At 33.7% G+C, this 21,070-nt stretch overlaps 1 protein-coding gene across 3 annotated transcripts in view; it reads right to left on the bottom strand.

The window, feature by feature from the left end:
* LOC132550909 (calcium-transporting ATPase sarcoplasmic/endoplasmic reticulum type-like) overlaps nt 1-14,034 on the bottom strand; it is a 50,179-nt gene extending 36,145 nt beyond the window's left edge. For all 3 annotated transcript variants that reach the window (XR_009554234.1, XM_060215010.1, XM_060215011.1), the window contains exons 1-4: nt 13,718-14,034; nt 13,442-13,459; nt 13,239-13,321; nt 189-293 (exon numbers count right to left, since the gene is read on the bottom strand). Coding sequence is in view for 2 of the 3 variants with exons in the window: in XM_060215010.1 (XP_060070993.1) it covers nt 189-293; nt 13,239-13,321; nt 13,442-13,459; nt 13,718-13,832 (321 nt within the window). In the remaining variant the exon portion in view is untranslated. The remainder of the gene's footprint in view (nt 1-188; nt 294-13,238; nt 13,322-13,441; nt 13,460-13,717) is intronic.
* Nucleotides 14,035-21,070: the final 7,036 nt, after the last annotated feature.

Below are 21,070 nucleotides of genomic sequence, written 5' to 3'. Positions count from 1 at the left end.
AGAATTTTCCCCTACATATCTATTGGCGATCACATAAAGTCACAAAATAGTTAAATTATGCCAAAGCAAGCTTTGCTCCAATACTTGAACAGCCAAATCAAAGAGTGTTCATTGATTCTTATTTTAGAACCACTTTTTCAAATTTTCACCTTTTTTTTTCATTCAAGGGAGATAACTCTTTCACTTACCTGCCATACTCCTACAACGGCGTTACATATTAAAATCGTCAGAATTACAAAAGGCTCTACAAAGGCTGTCACTTGTTCCTCACTCTCCTCAAACCAAGCTAATACCTGTAAGAAAAGAAATAATCATTGTTCGGTTAATCAAACAATCCATTCATCTATGTTGGTTTTGCTTTAATCATACTTCTTTAGTTGAACTTTAGCAGGAAGCTCATCGGGTTTCATGTGGAGCCGTAGACCAACATTTCATTCCGATCTATGACCAGATCAACTCTTATGCATGTATACAGCAGAGCTTTGGTAATTCAGACACAATTTTAGTCTCAAGGAAAAAAAGGGATTACATTGCTGGGATGGTCAAATTACTGTCACTTTTATTTGGAATAAAAAAACAGTGAATCTGTCTCTATTTGCTTGAGTTAGAGGGGACAACTAGATTATACGCTATTGAATCTGATTGATTGGCCTGACCTGTATAAAACTCTCCCAACAGAAATTGGGTATAGAGGTCTCATGTTAGTCAATCTTTCTAATGGCCTAGCTCATTTTAGCAAACCGTTTTTTCAGAGTTATTTTTTTTCTTGCTTTCTGACTGCTTTCCAAATACCTAATTTGATGTCATTCTCCCCTCCTCCCAGTCCTGGCCATTTTTAGGAAATTGGAAATTGCCATTGAATGGGGTGGGGGTGAGTGGAGGGGGTAATGGGGAAGGAGAGGATATCCATTCCGTGATTTCAAGTTCTTGTCTGATTTACTAATTTTGGGAATTTCATTACCATATTTAGAAAATAATCAACATGGTTAGGTGCCTAAATATCACCTTCAATACATACAATAAGAAGGCGAGAAAATACACTGAAAAGAATTCATTGTCAATTACCCTTACTCAAAAACAAGTACATAAACAGTACAAACCTAGCTAAGAGTATATCTAGATGAATTTTTGCATGCTAGCAGACACTAGACAATTGACTCAATTATACCCCATTAAAACAACCTTTTGCACAAGAAGTAATCCTTATCATTACAAACAAATCAATTTAAAAAGAATCAACTATATCATTACTAATTCAATAATGGAAAAATACTCCAAGATTACAATCGTTGCCATCTCATTTGGAGTCAGATACTTATATTTCTAATTTCTAATATTACAAACGACTCAATTTTGAGCAGACAGAATATATCATCAGCCGACTGTCGTAAAAACACTATAGGAACTTCAAATAGTGGTCCTATTTTCTTCTCGTCTTTTTTCAACAGACTAGAAAAAAACAAGTCTAAACCATTCTCTTTTCTCTATCTATGGTAATTAGTGTCATTAATCCTCTTTCCCTTACTATATTAACATGGTACTATTTCCCACAGGAGATGATAATAGGAGTTACAGCGAGATCTCGCCTCTATACAGTGTCACTAATACACACAGTACTGAGCAGTGACTAAAGATTCTGTCAGACGATTCTGTCAGAAGATTTTGCCTCGCACCCATTTAACACTCAAATCTAAATATGAAAGATGTTCAGGTAATTATTCATCTACATAATATCCATTCTTACTTGGTATTAAGTTTTTTTCACCAGAATAAATGCAGATTTCTGGAAATAACTTCATTTCATTCAATGCCTTTAATTATCTTGACTTGTTGATGATTTTCTTGTTTTCACCAGCAGACAAAAGGATTGGAATACATTCAAACCTGTCTATAAAGACCACTCATGGGAGCTAAGAAAAGCATCCTTTATATACAGGTGGCCTTTATATGGAGGTTCATTTACTGTGAACTGAATTACATTGGGACCTCAAACTAGTGACCTTTACAAACACGTTTTTGTAACATACTGGTGACCTTTATAGACAGGTTTTTATCACATACATATGGCCTTTCAGCCAGGTTTGTCTGTTTACTGTGATCTCCATTGACATGCAATATCCTTCACATGTAAGCAGACCTAATAACGATGTCAGTCACCAAACAATGTATAGAATTAATGTACTACAGAAACTGTGAGTATTATACCGTAGGATATAAACCGCAAGGACCGTTAATTGAACTTAATTCTAAATGTCAAGCATTGCATGGATTCTAATTTTCAGTCCCCTATAGCTAGCAGAAATTACATGTATCTGCTCTAGTGGATATGAATAGCATTGAAATGGCATCACTGAAGCTAAAAATTAATGTATACTATAATTTCTATGTATATCTCCCCAGCAATGCCAGATACATCTGATTAAAGAGGATATATTATATTCAGCAAAAAAATTCTCTCAACTTCTGTTGATTCGGATCAAAATCAAGTTTAAAATGCATTCCAAATATCATATGCAAACTATAAATATTTGTTCATTCATATTCAAAAAACTTAAATCAAATCTTAGCAAAGATTATCAAAATGAAATCAATATTTCACATGAAAACTTGTTCCCTTGGATCTGTTATCTAAGAAATATAACCTCAGAGTTTGATTTACACATTAAAACTTTCCACAAAGGAGATAACGTGGGTGGATCTACAAAGACATGGCTGTCAATTTAAGATAGTGACAGCGACTGTTTGTTTGCACATATATAGATAGTGTACCTTTGTACACCCACGAGTTGACACGTCAGATTGTAAAATCTACCACCACAAGGAAGACTGGTCTAGGGTTATACTATAATGTGTGCAAATGTCACGTTTTTATAGAAAACAACTGAATGGGAAAGCTTTTGTAACGTTGAAAGATTAAGTCTATGAAGTCATGGAAAATGATCATGTGGACTAAGGTAGGGTGGGGGGGATGAGGGGAGACTGGGGATGTGAGACTTGGGGAGTAGTGGGTGGGGGACTAAAGATGTGAGATTTTGGGTGGTGGGGGAGGCTAGGGCATGTGTTAGATGGGTGATTGCACAGTTATAGTGTGTGTTAAATATGGTTAAGAAACAATGACTTTATAACAACACTTCTGGTTTTGTTTTATGAGCTGTACTGCACAAAAGCAGTGTCTAATCAATTAATCAATTGACACAAGTTTTTTTTTTCAATTTCATATGAACTCACATAGCAAACCTGTGATGTTCCAGGGTGTCACCACTCCTTTCACATTCTTTTAAACAGACAATGTATTGAGTCTCTGTTAATATAGTCCCATGAAATGATGCTTGTATTGATCAAATAATATATCTTGTCACCATTTTGTTGGCAACGACCAGTTCTGTATCATATATATATAAATATCAGGCGTATCGCTGCAGGCGTAAATATTGTATATATGCAAGAACGTGAATGTAACATATGTCAAAATTATACATAAAATCAATTTCAGAACAAAGTGTACAACTCTATTAAGTTACCCCCCACAACAGTCAGTAGATGTATGATGTAGAATGGCCTCTAGTCAACTGCTGGTTAACCAGTCAGAAAGTGCATGTCATTTACTCTTTGATGGTGCTGCACAAGCTTCATATAAATTGATATGCTCATTAATATATTTCCAGCACAATGTGTTACACCAATCTTTCTGCAAAACTATCATTAATACAACCACTGTCAAATTCTGAACATTTTTCAACCCAAATTGTTGTCAAGTTTTCATTAAAATGTTTCACAGAAATAAGCGTAACATTTATTCTATACAAATGCACTTTCTATAGATATGTAGTTGTTTGTAAGGTTATAGGATCTGTGGCAATCTTGCATAAGCTGAGTACTAAAGAAATAATACAGAAAAAACATCAAACAAGTTAATAAGGAACTCTATGCAATATTCTCTAATGTAAAAAAACACTACATAATTAGATTGTTACGATCTCCCTTTGTTTCAAGATATTACAAAAATCAACATCTGAGACTTACTGTAGACTTCTGGTAAACAAACTGGGAGAACAATTCTTCACTAATTATCTACCAAATCATACCTCAAGATCAATTTGTGATAACACATTTTGAAAAAATTTGCAGTGTTCACTCCTTGATGGTAAGTATTATGCGATAATTGCATTCATTTGAAAGCTTCTGCCTGCATGAAGCATGCAGACATTTGTCGAGAGATACTTCAATGTTAGAACACCATTTCTTCGCAAGCCAATAAATTAGATAGTAATTCCCTCAGATAACACCTGACCCCTAGAGAGAGTTAAAACTCTAAAACGTCTAAATGATATAAAATACCACTATACTAGTGGTGATCAAGCCCATTTTTTGCTGTTTTATTTACAATGTGTAAACGTCAAATAGAAATATACACAGATTTACAATGTTAAAGAGAAAATCAGAAATCATTTTCACCTTTCAAATATAATATAATCACAGAATGTAAGTCTGGTGGTTCTGTTAAGTTGACTGTGTTCTCATTTAGGGAATGAAACATTACTTGTATGGATTGAAGAAATTTATACAAACAATGCTTATCCTTCCTGAACTCCTGGTTTTATTATCTTTGTAATTTTTTAAAGATCTGTGTGTAAATCTTTTTTAACTCATATTTTGCCTTTTATCAACTGCTTTTGAGTTGAAATAAAGAATTCAATGACTGTGGGTATTTTCTTGCAGATTTTGCCAACAGGAGATTCAAACAAGAGGCATATAGGACTTGTATCATTCCCCCATTTAACTGGATGATCAAACAACCAAGGAATAGTATTTTCAAGATTTAGTTTCTCTTTCCTCATTCAGCCATAATCTTGATTCTGCCACAAGGGAGACTAATGCACTGTTCAAAAGATAAGTTTTCGAGCCAAGTGAGCTAAAAATATCCAATGCCAGAAGCTTCACCACTTAATAAATTATACAACATTGTGACCAAAGAATTAAAATGCCAGCCCTCTAAACTATCTTCAATAACAAAAAGAAAATGTATCAAATAATGAAGCAGAAAAGATGATGAGACAGAACAGGGTATCTCAGTCTCTTGATTAAAAATACCCAGTTTGAATCTATCATGAATTCAATCAATGAAGCTGTCGACTATTCTAGGTATATACATACTAAGCATGAATAATTTAAGATATGCATGTATGAACCAAGTGAAAAGCAAATTGTTCTCTGCGTCAGTTGGTGCACGAAAATTAGTCTGTATTGCTTTCAAGTTTGGAAAAATGGTGTTAAGCATGTGAGGTCACAAAATTCAGCATGGAAAAACAAAATAAAAAGACAAGTAGTGAGTATTGTATAATTTGAAATTTATCTACAGTATGACAGTATAAGCATTCCACTTAATGATTTTCCCAAGAACAAGGACTGATCAACAATATGCAAATGAAGGATTCAGCTCATTTCAGTTCATAATGAAGATAATTGATTTCAGTCAAGAAGCATGCCTTATATTGATTCTTTCAACAATGATATCAGCAATTTGTCTTCATTACACAAACTATATGGAGATGGCAATTTTATGAAGTGTTATGAATAATTATCTCCATGTTTGAATTGTACACATTCTTGGCATGACAAATTAACAAATTTTCTTTCTCAATTACTTAAATATGTGGACTCAACTTTAACAAACAGCTATGGCAATGGCATAAATTGAAATCTGCATCCACTGTAGAATCAACAAATTGCCTTCATCGTCATATGAATGCAACAAAAGCAGAATTCATTAAATAAATTGCAATCCAAGAATATTTGATTGAACAAGCCTGGAGCTTTTCCATCAGCTAAGGGACATTGTAGCTAGCATTGTTCTGCATATGATAGATAGAGCTTGCCACTCTCTTATTATTGATTGCGTTTTTATTGATATTTCCTTTCCACAACATTCTACAGTTTGAAATAAAATGGATAGTCTTCGTGATACATTTATTCTAGCAGCTCTAAGTTACATTTGACATGTTGTCTTTTGCAACTGGTAAATGTCAGTCAGGGTTCTTTTCTAATCCACATGTCTAGATCTATCGTCAACAGCGACAGTACAGGCTTAAGATAGTCTATACAATTCTGTTATCAGTCTTCAATACATGTACACTATCAGGAGAAATTATTTATAAGTTGATATTTTGATCTACTCTATATTGTTTACATGTGATTTTTTCTTTTATCTTGGTATGTAGGGACTCGGTTTCTTTGCATTGCTTTCACTGATTCCAACCAAGTTATAATACAAATAGAAGTACAAATATTTTAGGTGTATGTATGTCATAAACATGTAACATAAATTGCTCCTTTAAAAACACTAGTCACTTGTGAGGTAATTTCTGTAGTGTTGCAGGAAAAATTTGAACTCCTGTGTTAGTATATATGTGTATGTTACTCAAATTGTCATGATTCATACAATGTGATTGATTTGACAGGAGCCTGTGTGTAGATGTACTCAGTGGCAACTATTTTGAAATAATCTACCTGTACTTTACGTATCTATATCACACAGTAAGTAAGAGATCATCATTTGTTAAGCCGAGATAATTATATCAGATCCAAATGTAACAGGTGTAGCCACGAGTGATCAATCACAACATCGTCCTTCTGTCTCCTTTGTGTTTAAGTTGATTAAGTGATAGATTTATATGTAAAGACGATTATATATTGACTAAGAATGTTGGTATTTACTTGTCAAATGGCAATAATCAGGCTGATGTGGCAATTAAGTAGAGAAAGTTTGACAGAGAAAGCACAGGTAGTTCATTTCATTTTATATAATATCTTATATAGAATTACTAATAGCAATATTGATTTTTTTTTGGCAGATATCTACAAGAAATTTGCAATACCAGAAAAAAGTATTATGTAATAGTCTCTACCAACATTGCAAGGTTGCATAACTTCACCCTGCAGGAGACCTCCTATATTATCGAAATACATGCTTGTACACCATTTTTATTATATACATGTAAATACATGTACAACACAGTAATTTTTACAAAACCTTAGTGGCATTACTTAATACATAATGATATATTAGCATAGCTTTTTCAGTTACTTAATGAAAAATATCAAAGAACATCACGTAGAACAAATAAATACACAATGAACTGTTAATAGATTTTTTTGTAAGTAGTGTTATGAAAAATATCTCAAAAGGTCAACTAGATCTAACATCTACATTATACAAAGAACTTTAAATCTACTGACCTGTACATATATACAAGTATACATATATACATATATATATACACACAACAACAAATAAACCCACCTACAACATTCATATATGTTTCAAGTCCTAATTCTTAAACATTGACCTTTCAACGACCTATCAGCTATATTCACACACGCATCGTTTTAACACCAGTATAGTGTGAATCTTAATATCCTAGTGACATGGAAGCCTGGCTGCACAATGAGATGGCTTTGTACACAAACATGATTTTGATGAAATGTATACCTATATTTATGCGATATTTTGAATATACTTCTCATGTATGACGTACACACAGGCGGAGCCCAATGGTAGGAATCATGAATTTTTATTATCTAATTAGAAATTTTATTTTCAACGTCATGACCCTGATAATATCAAATGTGTGACGCAAAAGTTGGCATACATTGCATACATAACAATCTTTCTTTTTTCAAATATGTAAGCATATCACTTTCATCTGGACTACTGTGATGTAAATAACTAAGGTAGTGTTACAGTGTATATGTATAACATTCATTCTTTATCATATATATGATGTACAATTTAGGCCAAAAGTTTTTCTTTCAATTTCCAATCAGTACTTTGAGAGCATGCACTAAAAACTATTAAGTATAAATACTTTTCTTATCTCTTAACATTAAAACTTTCACTGCTGCTCTAAAACTTTGGTTAAAATGATATATTTTTCAAAGAAAGCAATAAAATATTATGTCTCTCTTTATCAATTTCAATTTCAAGGTATTTTCCTAGCTTTTCCCCATCCCTAATAAAGGTGAATTTTAGAACACACTGCACTATAAATTTTTCATGGTCTTTCAAAGCGTCTGAAATTGTTTCCTCTCCCAAATGATTCAGAGGGTGTCAGTATTATGTACATGAAAACTTTATCAATAAACATAAATTTTTACTGCAGCAAAATGTAAACATTCATGGAAAGCACAGGAACTTTCTAAAACACAAATGTACAGATTCTTCTACAAATTACTCTTCAAATGAATCCATTTGTTCTTCAGCATGTTCCAGATGGGAAGATTTTTCTCAAGGTACAAATATCAATGGCCTTAATTACAACAAATCTTTCCATATTTCCACAGCATTACGTAACAGTTACATTATATTGTGCCAGGATCAGCTGCCCAGACTTGATCAATACTTTTGGAATTTTTGTTCAAACTTGGAGGCTATACCTTCCATCATAAGCAAGGCTTGCAGTAAGTTGTTCTAATAAATCTCTTGACTCAGACTAACAGAACAGTTGTTCTCGTAAATTTTCTTAAATCAGACCATCAGAAGACACACTTGAGTATTGCCTATCCACATTCAATGATTGTTCCTTTTAACATATATATTTGCTATCAAAACCAGTTCTTATAGGCACAAAAGCTAGAACTCCTGGAAGCACATGTACATGCAAGTTTGACACTATAAAATATATGGATTTCTCAAACTACAAGTACCTTCAATGGAGGTTTTAAGGTTTTAAATGATGTCTGCTGGGGACTGAGGTGTTGGTTGTGATGGTGGTGGTGGAGGCGATGGTGGTGGCATAATAGTGGTTTGTTTTAAGATAGTAGAAGGAAAATGACATAAAGCATTTTACAGGGCAGTGATCATGATCATGAAAGGATGCATGAGGAGGTGGTAGTGGGGTTGAGAACTGGGAGGGGTAGAATGAGGTTGGTGGATGGCTAGGGCATTTGTTGTGTAGGTAGTTGGACAGGTATAGTTTCGTATATGGTTCAGAAACGGTAACTAAACCTGAGAACTGGGAGGGGTAGAACGTTTGAGGTTGGTGGGTGGCTAGGGCATTTGTTGGTTTGGTAGTTGGACAGGTATAGTTTTATATATGGTTCAGAAACAATAACTAAACCTATCAACAATCCTGGTGATTAATTACTTCTCGGCAACAATAAATTTACATCTACATATGTAATACTGACTATAATTTCAAAATCGAAGTATTGATATTGCTGAAATAGCAGTATTTTGTTGGTCCTATTGCAGCAAAAGATGTTTCCCCTGTCTACCATATTTTTTTTCTTCAGAATGAAATACTGTGACAAACCTGAACAATGTGTTAAAATAATATTCTAAGCTACCATTGCTACCCTTGCTACTTGAAAGACAGTGACATAGTTTTACATTATTTTTTTAAAAGTCCACACTACAGGTTCCATGTAATATACATGTAAACCTTTTTAACAACAGCCTGGCTGTGTGACTGCCAACAAAGCATTTCCCAAGACATTCTTCATTCAATTTCTAAATCTTAGGGCCCCCTAACACAAGTACATGTAATTAAGTAGGGCTGTACAAATGTTCATGTATATCTATATATATATATATACATGACATGCTGTGATCATTGCCCATTTTGTATCAATTTTTCTGCAATCATATTTAAATTATTCCATATTGCCAACATGAAGAAACGGCATGAACATCATAAATATATCATCAAATACAGAAAATAGGTACATTAATTTCCTGTTTTTCAAGAAAACATTCTCTGATCCTAACCAAGGTCTTACTCCACAGGGAAACTGAAGGGTTCACTCTACCCAGACCTTTTATTTTATACACTTGCTAGGTTACTTTTCTATGTAAGACACAATCTGACATCTTCATCTGCCAGCTAATTAATGCTCCCCTTTATACTGGCTGTTTTCCATCAAACAAAATCTGTTAGCTTGCTTCTTCAGATCCCAACCAGCAGTTCTGTCAGTCAGGAGACAAATTCAGCTGCATCTAGTTATCATAGATGTGTAGGCTTGGTAAAAGAATGGAAAGGTCAACGCCTTGAGGTGTGTTGTATTTTTGGTAGAAGTGGAACTTGCTTATATAACATAACACAAGGTTGATAGGAATGGTACACATGTATAGTATGTATATATACATATATATATATATATATATATATATACACGTTTACTTAAACATACACATCTTGCACATTCCACTGAAGTATTATCAAGATTGCAAGCAAAAGGAATCTAAAAGGTTGTTGTATATTATACAATTATTATCATTCGATAAAGTAGATGAGGATATATATGGGCCCAATGCTTGCGATAGTCACCTACACAAAACATTGTAATGACAAGGACTCTTTTTCCCTTTTGATGTATTAAATCATGTCCGATATGACCGAAAATGTATTTTATATACTTGTAGTTGTACTGTATATGTGACTTTAATTATTTCTCATTTATTAATGGCCTTATTTCTTTTATATCTTTCTCATTTCATAAATCATTCTCAATGCGTTTCTTAAGCTATTTCCACGGAATACAATTCATTTTACCCCCTATACTAGCAAAAATGGTAGAACATTACGTAATACTTGAAGGAAGTATGTAAGTGGGTGTAATTTGTTTAACTTTTTCATTATTGTTGTGACCTGCATCCGGGTGCAACCTACTAAAATTACAAATAATTCTCAACAATTACAACTACCTAAACTACAAGTTTGCATGGGCCTTTGTCAGGATATTTTTCATGTCCAACCTGTTTAAAGTCAATATCAACCATTTTAGAAAACTTTTTCACTCATCAATTTTCCAACTCTGCAAAATTACTTACTAAAACATACTGTTCATCCTTTGTGTCTTTTACAATCAAGTTTTTATACTAGACAATGAATATACATAACAACATTTAATCTAAAATGAAAATGGCACACAACTGTTTCATACATCAAACCATGCTGATATATTTTCTACCATTTATCGACTTCACACTTTTTTTTCCTTTTTACATTGTATGCGAAAAAACACAATAAATGATAAAAATTATTTGCACCATGTATGCAAAAATATCTATGCTATTGCCATGAAAGAAATACTTACAATGACTGCAGAGTCCTGACGATCCTATCACTAAAGTTACACTTTGAAAAGTTACCTCCCCTTTTTAACTCAACACACTTATCTAGTGTAGCCCAATTATATTCACTACCAAAAAATCTGGCTAGTGTTTTGGGGACAGCACATATTCTATTGAGATCTACCATCTTTTTAATGGAAGTGATAATAAATTCAATTTCTTCCTTCTTGGATCAACGAAAACCATGTTCTTCAAAACAGAATAAATCTGACAGAAACAGAGAAATACATTTCACCTAAAATATCTACCTATCCATGACTTAAAAACTCAGATTTTATCAATTTTAATACCGGTAATAATCTATCCCATGATAGAGTCAAATGATTTGATGACACACTTTAATTTCTTGATACATCCTGAATACTTCAATAGTGCACAACAGACTCCTGCATATAAATTTGATAAAAAAGATGTTTACAAGTTTGAGTAAAACAATATATTTTAAGATATTAAAAACTATTAAAACTGAAAAAAATATGTATCAAGAAAATTTAAGAAAAATAAAACCATGTATCACAAACACTCTACATAAAGAATTGAAATACAAACTTACATGTTCACACCAGACACCATCACAGAATCAGTGTTTTATACTACATATTGAATGACATACATATAAGACATCTGACCCAATTATGAATATATTGTTGTTCATTTCATGACCTCTTACTACAAAATCATGAAGTCTGGAAAAGGTGAACGACACCAACATAAAGTACACAAGTGTATCCTGTCTGTAATTGATGAAGATCAATCAGTCTTTATATGATGAGTCATGAAGCTTACAAATAGCATGGTAGAATGTAAGTATGTGTATAGAGCTACAGATAGTCTGTAATGGACAATACAACAGTATCCTTATGTTCAGAGTCCATGTGTAGTTATATAAATATACTTGCACATGTAGGAAAATTTTCAACACGGGATACTTTCTTTCTATAACCAAGAAAATACTGTATTGATGTAAGGAAAGAATTATGAATACACAACCTAACACTGAAAACATTCTCTATTAGTTAAGAATATGCCAGAGGAAAGGAGATGGTCCAGTTTGGAAAATGGCCAGTTGGGAAAAGAATTTGTCTAATATTTTAACTTGGATTACAGATCTGTACCTTAGAGGCAAATTCAAAGCAATTGGATTTGAATGACATTTTCTTTAAAATGGCCAAACAAATGTACATGTAGCTACCAAAGATGTAATTTAGTCATGTCGATTGTAAAAACCAAAACAGATTCAAAAATGTGTTTACTTTGGGTCAAAGCCTTTAATTTGCACTCTTATTATAATATCCATTGGTCTTATTTACATTTATTGAGAATTTATCTTGATTCAATGAAATGGAAGTAAAGGCTTCTGTCAATTATGGAACTGAGAATGTAAATTCTTGAAAGAAGAATGACCAACAATGACATTCTATCACGAGGGACTTTTTGTCCTCTATCTTGAGAGGATGTATTGAGTGCTGGTGCATCTTCTCAAGCAAGATGATCATTTCCAACAGGATCAGGGCAAATATTTGTCTACACAAAGCAATTCCTGATTCTGATATTCCATGCAATTATATAAATAGTCAAGTTGTCATGAACACCGCATTTATCCATAATCACTTTCATGAATACAAATTTATCCAAACTCATTGATTCCAGCCCACTAGACCTAGTCTTGTTGCCAAACCACCCCAGACAAACTTTGGTCAATATATCAATAATCACAATTTAGTAATCCTCTGTCTCAGTTTGCCAGGAAATGCATTTATCCAAGTTAAGGTGTGGAGCAGGGATTCTCGGTTTGCCATGAAATGCATTTATCCAAATTAAGGTGTGGAGCAGGGATTCTGACTGCAAACTTATAATTAAAATGTTATATATTAAGTTGTGCTGATGAGTTATTAACACTTTAATTAATTTCCTGGTACAGAATTGGTAATGTAACCGCCTTCGAAATGGATAGTTGTTTCAATTTCCCTATAGCTTGATTAGTGACGCCTCTCTCTATACATACATATTTGCATAACATCACATGGTGAATATTTTGATACACTCAAGAACCGGTCCACGTGTCGTGTTGTCGTACAAAATTTTAACATACGTAAGGCATACTTACAAATGAGATTATAGCTGCTAGCAAGAGAATCTTCACTAAAAGATCGTCGAACTGTTCTAGGATCAATTCCCATAGTGGTTTACCTGGAGAAAACAATGAAGGCCCTCTGAATAAACAACGGATAACGAAATCTCCTTTGACTTTAGCACGAGTGACATTTCACAAGAGTAAATCCACCGATAAAAATTCCATTCTTTACTTACCCTCTTCCGTCGGTAATTCTGTAAAGAAAACAGAAAACTTACATTAATATATTATAAATCAACATAAACATTTTATATGTTCGTGCTGCTAATGATTTATTATAATCATATAAGGAATTCATACTAACTCATCTTTATTTATCGACTGCTTTTATCTGAACATATCAAATATGGCGATTCTTACACGCAGTCAACGTGATCGACACGCGAAAGCATGTTGCAGTTTCTCTCCCTTTAAAATCGATTTGAGACTCCTTATTTCAAATTTGTACTCACCATTCGGCCCGTATTTCTCTGTATTTACCCTAACTTGTTCCTCCGATAAACCGCTCACATCGACATTGAAGTATTCAAGCACTTCCTCCGTCGATTTTGTATGTGCATATTCCATTGCACCGAATGTTTATGGTTAAATTTAACGAAAATCACCTTCACTTCATAAAATAATATTCCTGTGAATGGACCCTTGACCCCAAATATATCCCAAAATGAAAGGTTGGTGAAAGAAACGAAAATTCAAGCCAGAAACATACAATTTCTAGCTTGATTTTCTTAGGTGTTCGGGTAAACCACTTCACCTCGACAAGCGCTCCAAGCAGATCACCGTGTAAGGTACAGTGGACGAATCGACTTTGCAGGGGAGGTCAGATACGGACTGCTAAAAATAGCATGTGTTTGAGATGTAGAAAGTCTGATTATTTCAATATATTTCTTACACAACTATATCCCTTTTCTACAGAAACAGATTAAAATTATCCCTGCGACGAATTTTATTCCTTACTTTAATTTTTTAAGACAATGACCGGTAATCCGGAATAGGTTGGCCCATATGCTTTATTCACGGCTAAACTAAATGTGTAGTGTTTTGATTGGCTAGTATTCCTCGGTTGGATAATGTTACTCCCTGTGCTTTGCCTACGTCATAGGGTAGCACCGTTATGTTACTATTTTAAGACCAGCACATGGCCTTATAACAAATTTTATAACGGTACACACAGCAAACAGATGTGTACCTGGGTACCGCAGTGAAAGCATATGGTTTTATCGTTGGACTTCCAAGTGGGAACGGGTTGTCTAAATATTGTTAGCGAAAATCACTACACCGTGCGATGGCTGAATTCATCATCGATATTTTTATTCATTCAATGATTTTATTACACGTATCTGATACACGTGTGTACTACCCTTATCTAACACGCGAATTTTGAAAATATAGCCATGACTGATATTCGAATACGTCATCATCCAGTTGACATTTTACATGATATTTTGATGGTTAACCACTGATGTAGAATGTTGTCATTCTTTTCGGGTGTGAACAATCAAAGCATATAGAGGATATTCTATTGTAAACTACTCAATCTCGGGGGGGGGGGGGGAAATGAAAATGATGATGAAAATAAAAATTAAACTTGAAACCAAATCTAACTATCAGTTTTAACATGTGGGGTGTTCAGAAATTTTATATAAAGATTTACAATTTTCCGTCAATATCAAATCGGATGACAGAGAACTTTTCTATCGTATGAGATCTACCAGTGTCATTCATCTACATGTTCCGGCAGTTTACGGTAGATGATGTGTGTATTGTATAATACGATAAAACTAACATAGATTTCTTTATTCGTCTCCAACTTTTGTTGTCAATAAGTATGTCATCAAACACGCATGTTAATATATGTCATCGTTACCGTGTTGTTGCTATTACATCATTGTTTGAAATGGTTAACCAATATTAAATTCGAGTATCCGCTGAGTATATCTAGTCTTATTTATTTTTATTTATTTATTTACTTTCATATTTATTTTGGTGTTTAAATTGATAATTATAAATTGGTCCGTTGGGATATTACAATTTAGATTAGTAATGAGTTGAAATAAAATTCTTGTGACGAAATTCATCCTCTTCAAAATTTTGTATTCTGTGGTTAATTAAGCTATATGTAGTACTAAACATGATAGATTAGTTTCTAATCTCGTCGTACTTCACATTCTAATGTTTAATCATGTGACTATTTTTATTTCATAATTGTAATCATAATTCTGTATGGAGGGAGAAGTTCACTTATAAGTTGGTAAATCTTACTGACCAATGCTTTAGACATTGCGATATGGCAATAGAATATGCTTGAGTTTAAGTTTTTTTACTGTTGTCGGGCTATGTATTTTGGAATCAAGTTATAAGTTTAAGTACGTCCTAAAACGATAGAAGGGACCTGAAACGATGATGGCCGACACTACAAATAAAAATTCACCAAAAGAAAAATATATCTCAAACGAGATTGTGCATGACAACACAATGTATGTTTTATGACATTTATCTACGTGAAGACCCGATAGACCTATTCCTATATGCAAAATTTACGATATCTTATAATTTATTTGGTTCTTCTTATGGTTTACACGTTGTAGATAAAACAATTTCTGCGGTGGAAAAGTAACGTATGAAGGTCACTCTCGATACGTCTTCAGTGGGTCTCCGCACACAGTTACTGTTTGTAAATAAATCTTAGGGTCTAGCCAGACATTTAAGGGTTCAGTTTGTAATCTGATTCCGTATCAGCATTTTGCTGTGATTTTTAAGGAAAAAAACAAAGAACTATATATATTTGTTTCAGAGGTATGTCTACATGAGTGATTTTTATTCGCTATATTTTTCTTTATAAATAATTTATGTTTGTTCATTAATACTTATTGTTAAAATATTGAAAAAGGAAGGTACAGGTGTAATTTAAAACATTAAATAACGACGTGGAAGCATTGTTTACAAAAAATAAAATGATGAATGTTAGATTCATAGATATTATTCAACAAGAAGAATTAAAATGTCAAGTTCTGTTAACCCTGAATGTAGAAATCCTTTAATTTAGGATTAAGTTATTCAGTGATATTGACGTCAAATGTTACCGAGATATGCTAATGACCGTGAACGTCAATGATGAATCCGGTATCGCACACATGTACATTCAGTATGTGAACTTACACGTGTACGTATATAGGTTAACACACCTTAAAAGTGAAATCCGGGTATCGATCTCTATCGGCTTGTCAATATGGCTCGTTAAACACCAAAGCCTTATTTGAATACGAAACTAAAGACAAAAGATTAATAATGTGTATAGTATGTGATGATAATAGGTTCCTTTTGTTTCCATTTTATTTTCCGTTTTGAAATTGAACTGTTTACGTGTCATACAGTTAAGATTGTTTAATGTATAATGTAATTCTGGTCAATATTTCGTCATTTCGTGGCTATTTTTAGATACAGTAAATATCAGCAGACAAAAATACATGTAAGTTATGACTATTAGATTAAAGTTTAAAAAAATAATCACGAGCTCTGTTTGGTAATTTTTTGACAGAGATATTCCATATGAATAGATAACTTTTAGTTATATTTTTTTAAGAATAGATAGGAAAATATCTCCATTTACATTCTAGCAGGAAGTATGTCCACGTATACGTTGGAGATTAGGGGCGCAGCCACGTGACGTGACAAAAGTCGAGGCGGATGAAGGGCTATGCGTGGCTTATCGGATTAAGAATATGACAAGTTTCATAAATCACAAATGAAACAGATCCGCTTTATCACTGACATTATTTTAGACAAAACAATTGTATCATTATTCCTTTCTGTGGCAAATATTGATTTGTATTGGTTTTATATCGCTGGTATCTATTGTGACGTCATGAAATAGTCTGCTACAGTTTGTGACGTCATTTCATAATTTATAATACAGTTGGTTTATTCGCTGAATGACGCTGGTCATATGATACATGTAGATATAGGATCTTAAATGAGTGGGCATCTGTCTCGTCCCGAAGTTTTAATTATTGATCGCAAAGGCTAGAAAAAAAAAAAAAAGAATAGAAAATAAATAAATACATAAATAAAAAATTACATTTTAACAGATTGTCTCGCATTCCATGAAAGAAAACTGGTAATTCAGAAAAGTGACATTTTGAACGGTTTTAACGATCATCGGCAAACATATTTTGTAGATATCTAAATTTTGACATAGGTCTTACCTAGGTAGTATACTGAATCGATTTTCACTTCTCGATACAGTTGTAGCGTTCGGCTACATGCGAGTTTGATTGTCTGTCAGCGGTTCGGCTTTCTCCGGTAACTTTCGGAAATCTTCAGCACCCAAAATCTGTCCATTCCGCAAGATGGTAGTGACAGTGGGAGTATCATATAATATGGCAGTTTTATAAGTGGTTTTATTTCATCAGTGATGGTACACGGTGTTGTGAAGAGGTATTATAAAACCAGTGACAAATCATAATTTTTATGCAAACTTTCTAATACAAAATGATATGTGAAAAATGAGAAACCTAACACAGTTGAGATGAACAATAAGTAACGAATCAATCGGGCGAACTCTTCAATATCTGCCCAACATGTTAATTGGAAGACACAATTCAAATTCACCTGACACCACTATCATGTTAAAAATATACCTGGGTGAACACCTTGATACACCTTTACACATGATCACTACCTGTCCCAATACGTTTTATTTACCTGTATATTTTCATACAGGCTTAGCAGACTCAAAGAGTGGATATTGTTGTAAAACTAATATACATCATAATGCTAGCTTTTATGCAAATATTCTTGCCAATACACACTTACCTATTTCATTGTTGTAGTATATTATCAAAAGTTTACTTATTGCAGGGACGGATAATACGTATACGTCAATCTCTTCTCATTGGTTACATTTACGAAGTTTCCTAAGTTATATACAAAAATATAAATGTACAAAAAATACGTTTTTTTTTGCCGTTGATCTAAGTCGCCATGTTCTAGGATAACAATTGGCAAACACCGAATGTTAATTATATGATACGTAAATATTTGAACGTTTATTGTCCCACGTGTGGAAGACTTGAAGTGGATGATGTCTTCTCCCACTATTCACAGCCGTGTGTCCCATTTCAGCCGGGAAAGATCAGCTTGTCAACCTCTTGGGGGAGATAGCCTCGTCCTGATTAGCACGTGCTAAACTGGAAGTTCGACCGGAACTACTTCTGGCTGTAAACAAACATCGTCTGCTAGCTATCGGCATCCTGAAGCAAATCCAAACTTTACATAACAGAATTGGTATTAATCATGGACTTCAAAGTAGGAAATGTGGTGAGAGTAAGTGCAATTGGTAAGATGGGGAAAATAGTTGACGCTTTTCGCCCCATAGGAACATATTTCATGTCATGTCGGCAATTGTATGCTTTGAAGTGACAGCGAGAGAAAAACGACTGTTTAGATAATTATGAATGTAGTATGTATCGTAATGTTGATCCATTTCATTGATATATATGAAATACTATATCGTAAATGATTAATTAATAGATATAATTGATTTTTTTAGATCTATATTATGTTGCGTTATGATTTACATGTAAACCGTGACGTCATGAAACGTGAATGGTGATATGCGCTATTCCGACACTTTTACCTCTTTTTTTACGTCGTGGCGAAAATAATCTCCCCCTACCCTCAGAGGGTGTGACAGAAAAATCTTCAACCCTCGGGTTGATTTTTTTTGTAGTCCAAATCTCGGCAGATCCTCGGATGAGACAACACTCTGACAAAAAATCACTCCTCAGGTTGGAGATTTCTCTGTCACACCATTAGGATAGGAGAAGATTGTATTCGTATAGCATGCCTGACTATATGACTGTGAAATTCGTTCTGTATTTCCTGTTCGGAAAGGGGCAGCAGCAGGCACGATGAGTACAAAATATCATATTTACTTTTTGAAAATATTTTATGTGCAGATAAAAAAACATTGGCTCTGTAGAGCTAATTTACCAGCAAACCTGTATAACACAAATGGAACAACCAAGCATGGTTAAGAATACAAAAGCAAATCAAAACAGCTATTCACTATGTATTTACTGACACACAAAAGTAGTTATATATACAGTGGAATGATGAAAGCAAACCGTAAGCTGAAATAGCAATAAACTTATGTAACCACAATATTCGCCAGTAAACAAAAGAAAAAGTAAAACATGTTGCAAAATAACACAATATATCGCACATGTTTTGGATAAAATATAACCGGCGATAAAATAGTGAGTTTGGAGAATTTTGGAGAAAAAGAAACACTTTTATTTTTATATGTCTTATCAAAAGTGAACCGAGAGTTCATTTCTGATGTAATACAGGTAAAACTGACCGTCCTGCTTTCTTGTTAAGGTGAATTCACAGAATAAGTCTCCTGTCGAGACCGCTAATCCCCTCCAACTGACAGGATTCCGAGGACGGGTAGATGTGAACTTAGATAACCCAGGGCACATGATAATTACCTGCGAGGAATAATGTCTTGAATATTTCATTTAATAAACACTTTTTGTGTAGATTACAAAGATTTTTCTTTTTAAAACATATGAAAAAAAACTGTTCCAATCACTGAAGTGATTACAAGACGAAAATAGCAAAACCAGGGACGTATAATACATTATTGTACATCCCTGGCAAAACGTACAAAATATAGAATGATATTGTCTTTGTATTTTAGCTACTTAAAGCTCAGCTGTTATGGTCTCATAACAAACTTACTTCTCGGTCGTTTTAAGGTGCTGGATATGCTTATTTAATCAAACAAAGTCGATTTAATTTCTACAGTCTTCATAAACACTACTAATGAATAAGGATCTGGTGGGAATTGATGTCCAAAATTATCAGCCAATGAGAATCCTTGATTTTCAGAAGGGAAATAACTCTATATATTTCAACTGCCTCGGTTTTTTTATAGGCAGAAATAGTGCGACCTGTACATTGTCCAATACACCGATCACTTTTTAAGACATTATCTAATAATTTTCCAAGAAAAAAAAACTGTTTACTTTCATTGCCGGTGATATTTAGTTATCACCGACAACAACATTTTGCAGGTCTGTATATTTTGACATAGATACCACCTGATAGTACCACGAATCGATATTCATCTCTGCATGTGGTTGTAGACAAGTGTATTCGGCTACAGGTGGATTTGATTTCCTCTCGATGCTTCGATATTCCCCGGTCAAGTTCGAGAATCTCCGGTATCCAAAAGCTGTGACGTCATATCTGCTACTGCCGGCTGGTGTCATCACAATGAAAGTCTTTTATGATATGTCATTTTTACAATTGATACTATTTCAACAGTGGCAGTACATTATGTTGTCCAGGGGGTTTATTAAAGTAGAGAAGTCTCATGAGACTTAAGTACAAAATGACGTGGAAAGTTTGCGGAACCGATCAGATCCGAGATGACAACGAGAAACACGTCAATGAGACGATTCTTCCTTATCTGCCTTACCGTTCAATGAAAGAGACGCTAATTGAAGTGCGTGATGATATCCCTGTCATGTCTTACTTGAACGAACACCTCGACACATGTGTATTTCTCGTGTCCCATGTCCATGTTATTTACCTGTATATTTTCACACAAGATAAACAGGCTGTGAGAAAGGAAGGTGTAGTATTATCATATAAACCCTAGTGGGACTATTATGTATATGAGAATATAATGAAAGGACAAAAGAATAGGTATATATATATATTCTTAGAAACACTAGAAACCGTTAACTAAATAATAAATGTACATTTTACAACATTGGTTGCATCTAGAAAAT

The sequence above is a fragment of the Ylistrum balloti genome, unplaced genomic scaffold (genome assembly GCF_031769215.1).
Source record: "Ylistrum balloti isolate Yb309-2 unplaced genomic scaffold, AGI_CSIRO_Ybal_v1 Utg370158, whole genome shotgun sequence".
Taxonomy (NCBI): domain Eukaryota; kingdom Metazoa; phylum Mollusca; class Bivalvia; order Pectinida; family Pectinidae; genus Ylistrum; species Ylistrum balloti.
Note: the sequence above shows the minus strand (reverse complement) of the source record. Positions and strands in the feature narration are given on the sequence as shown.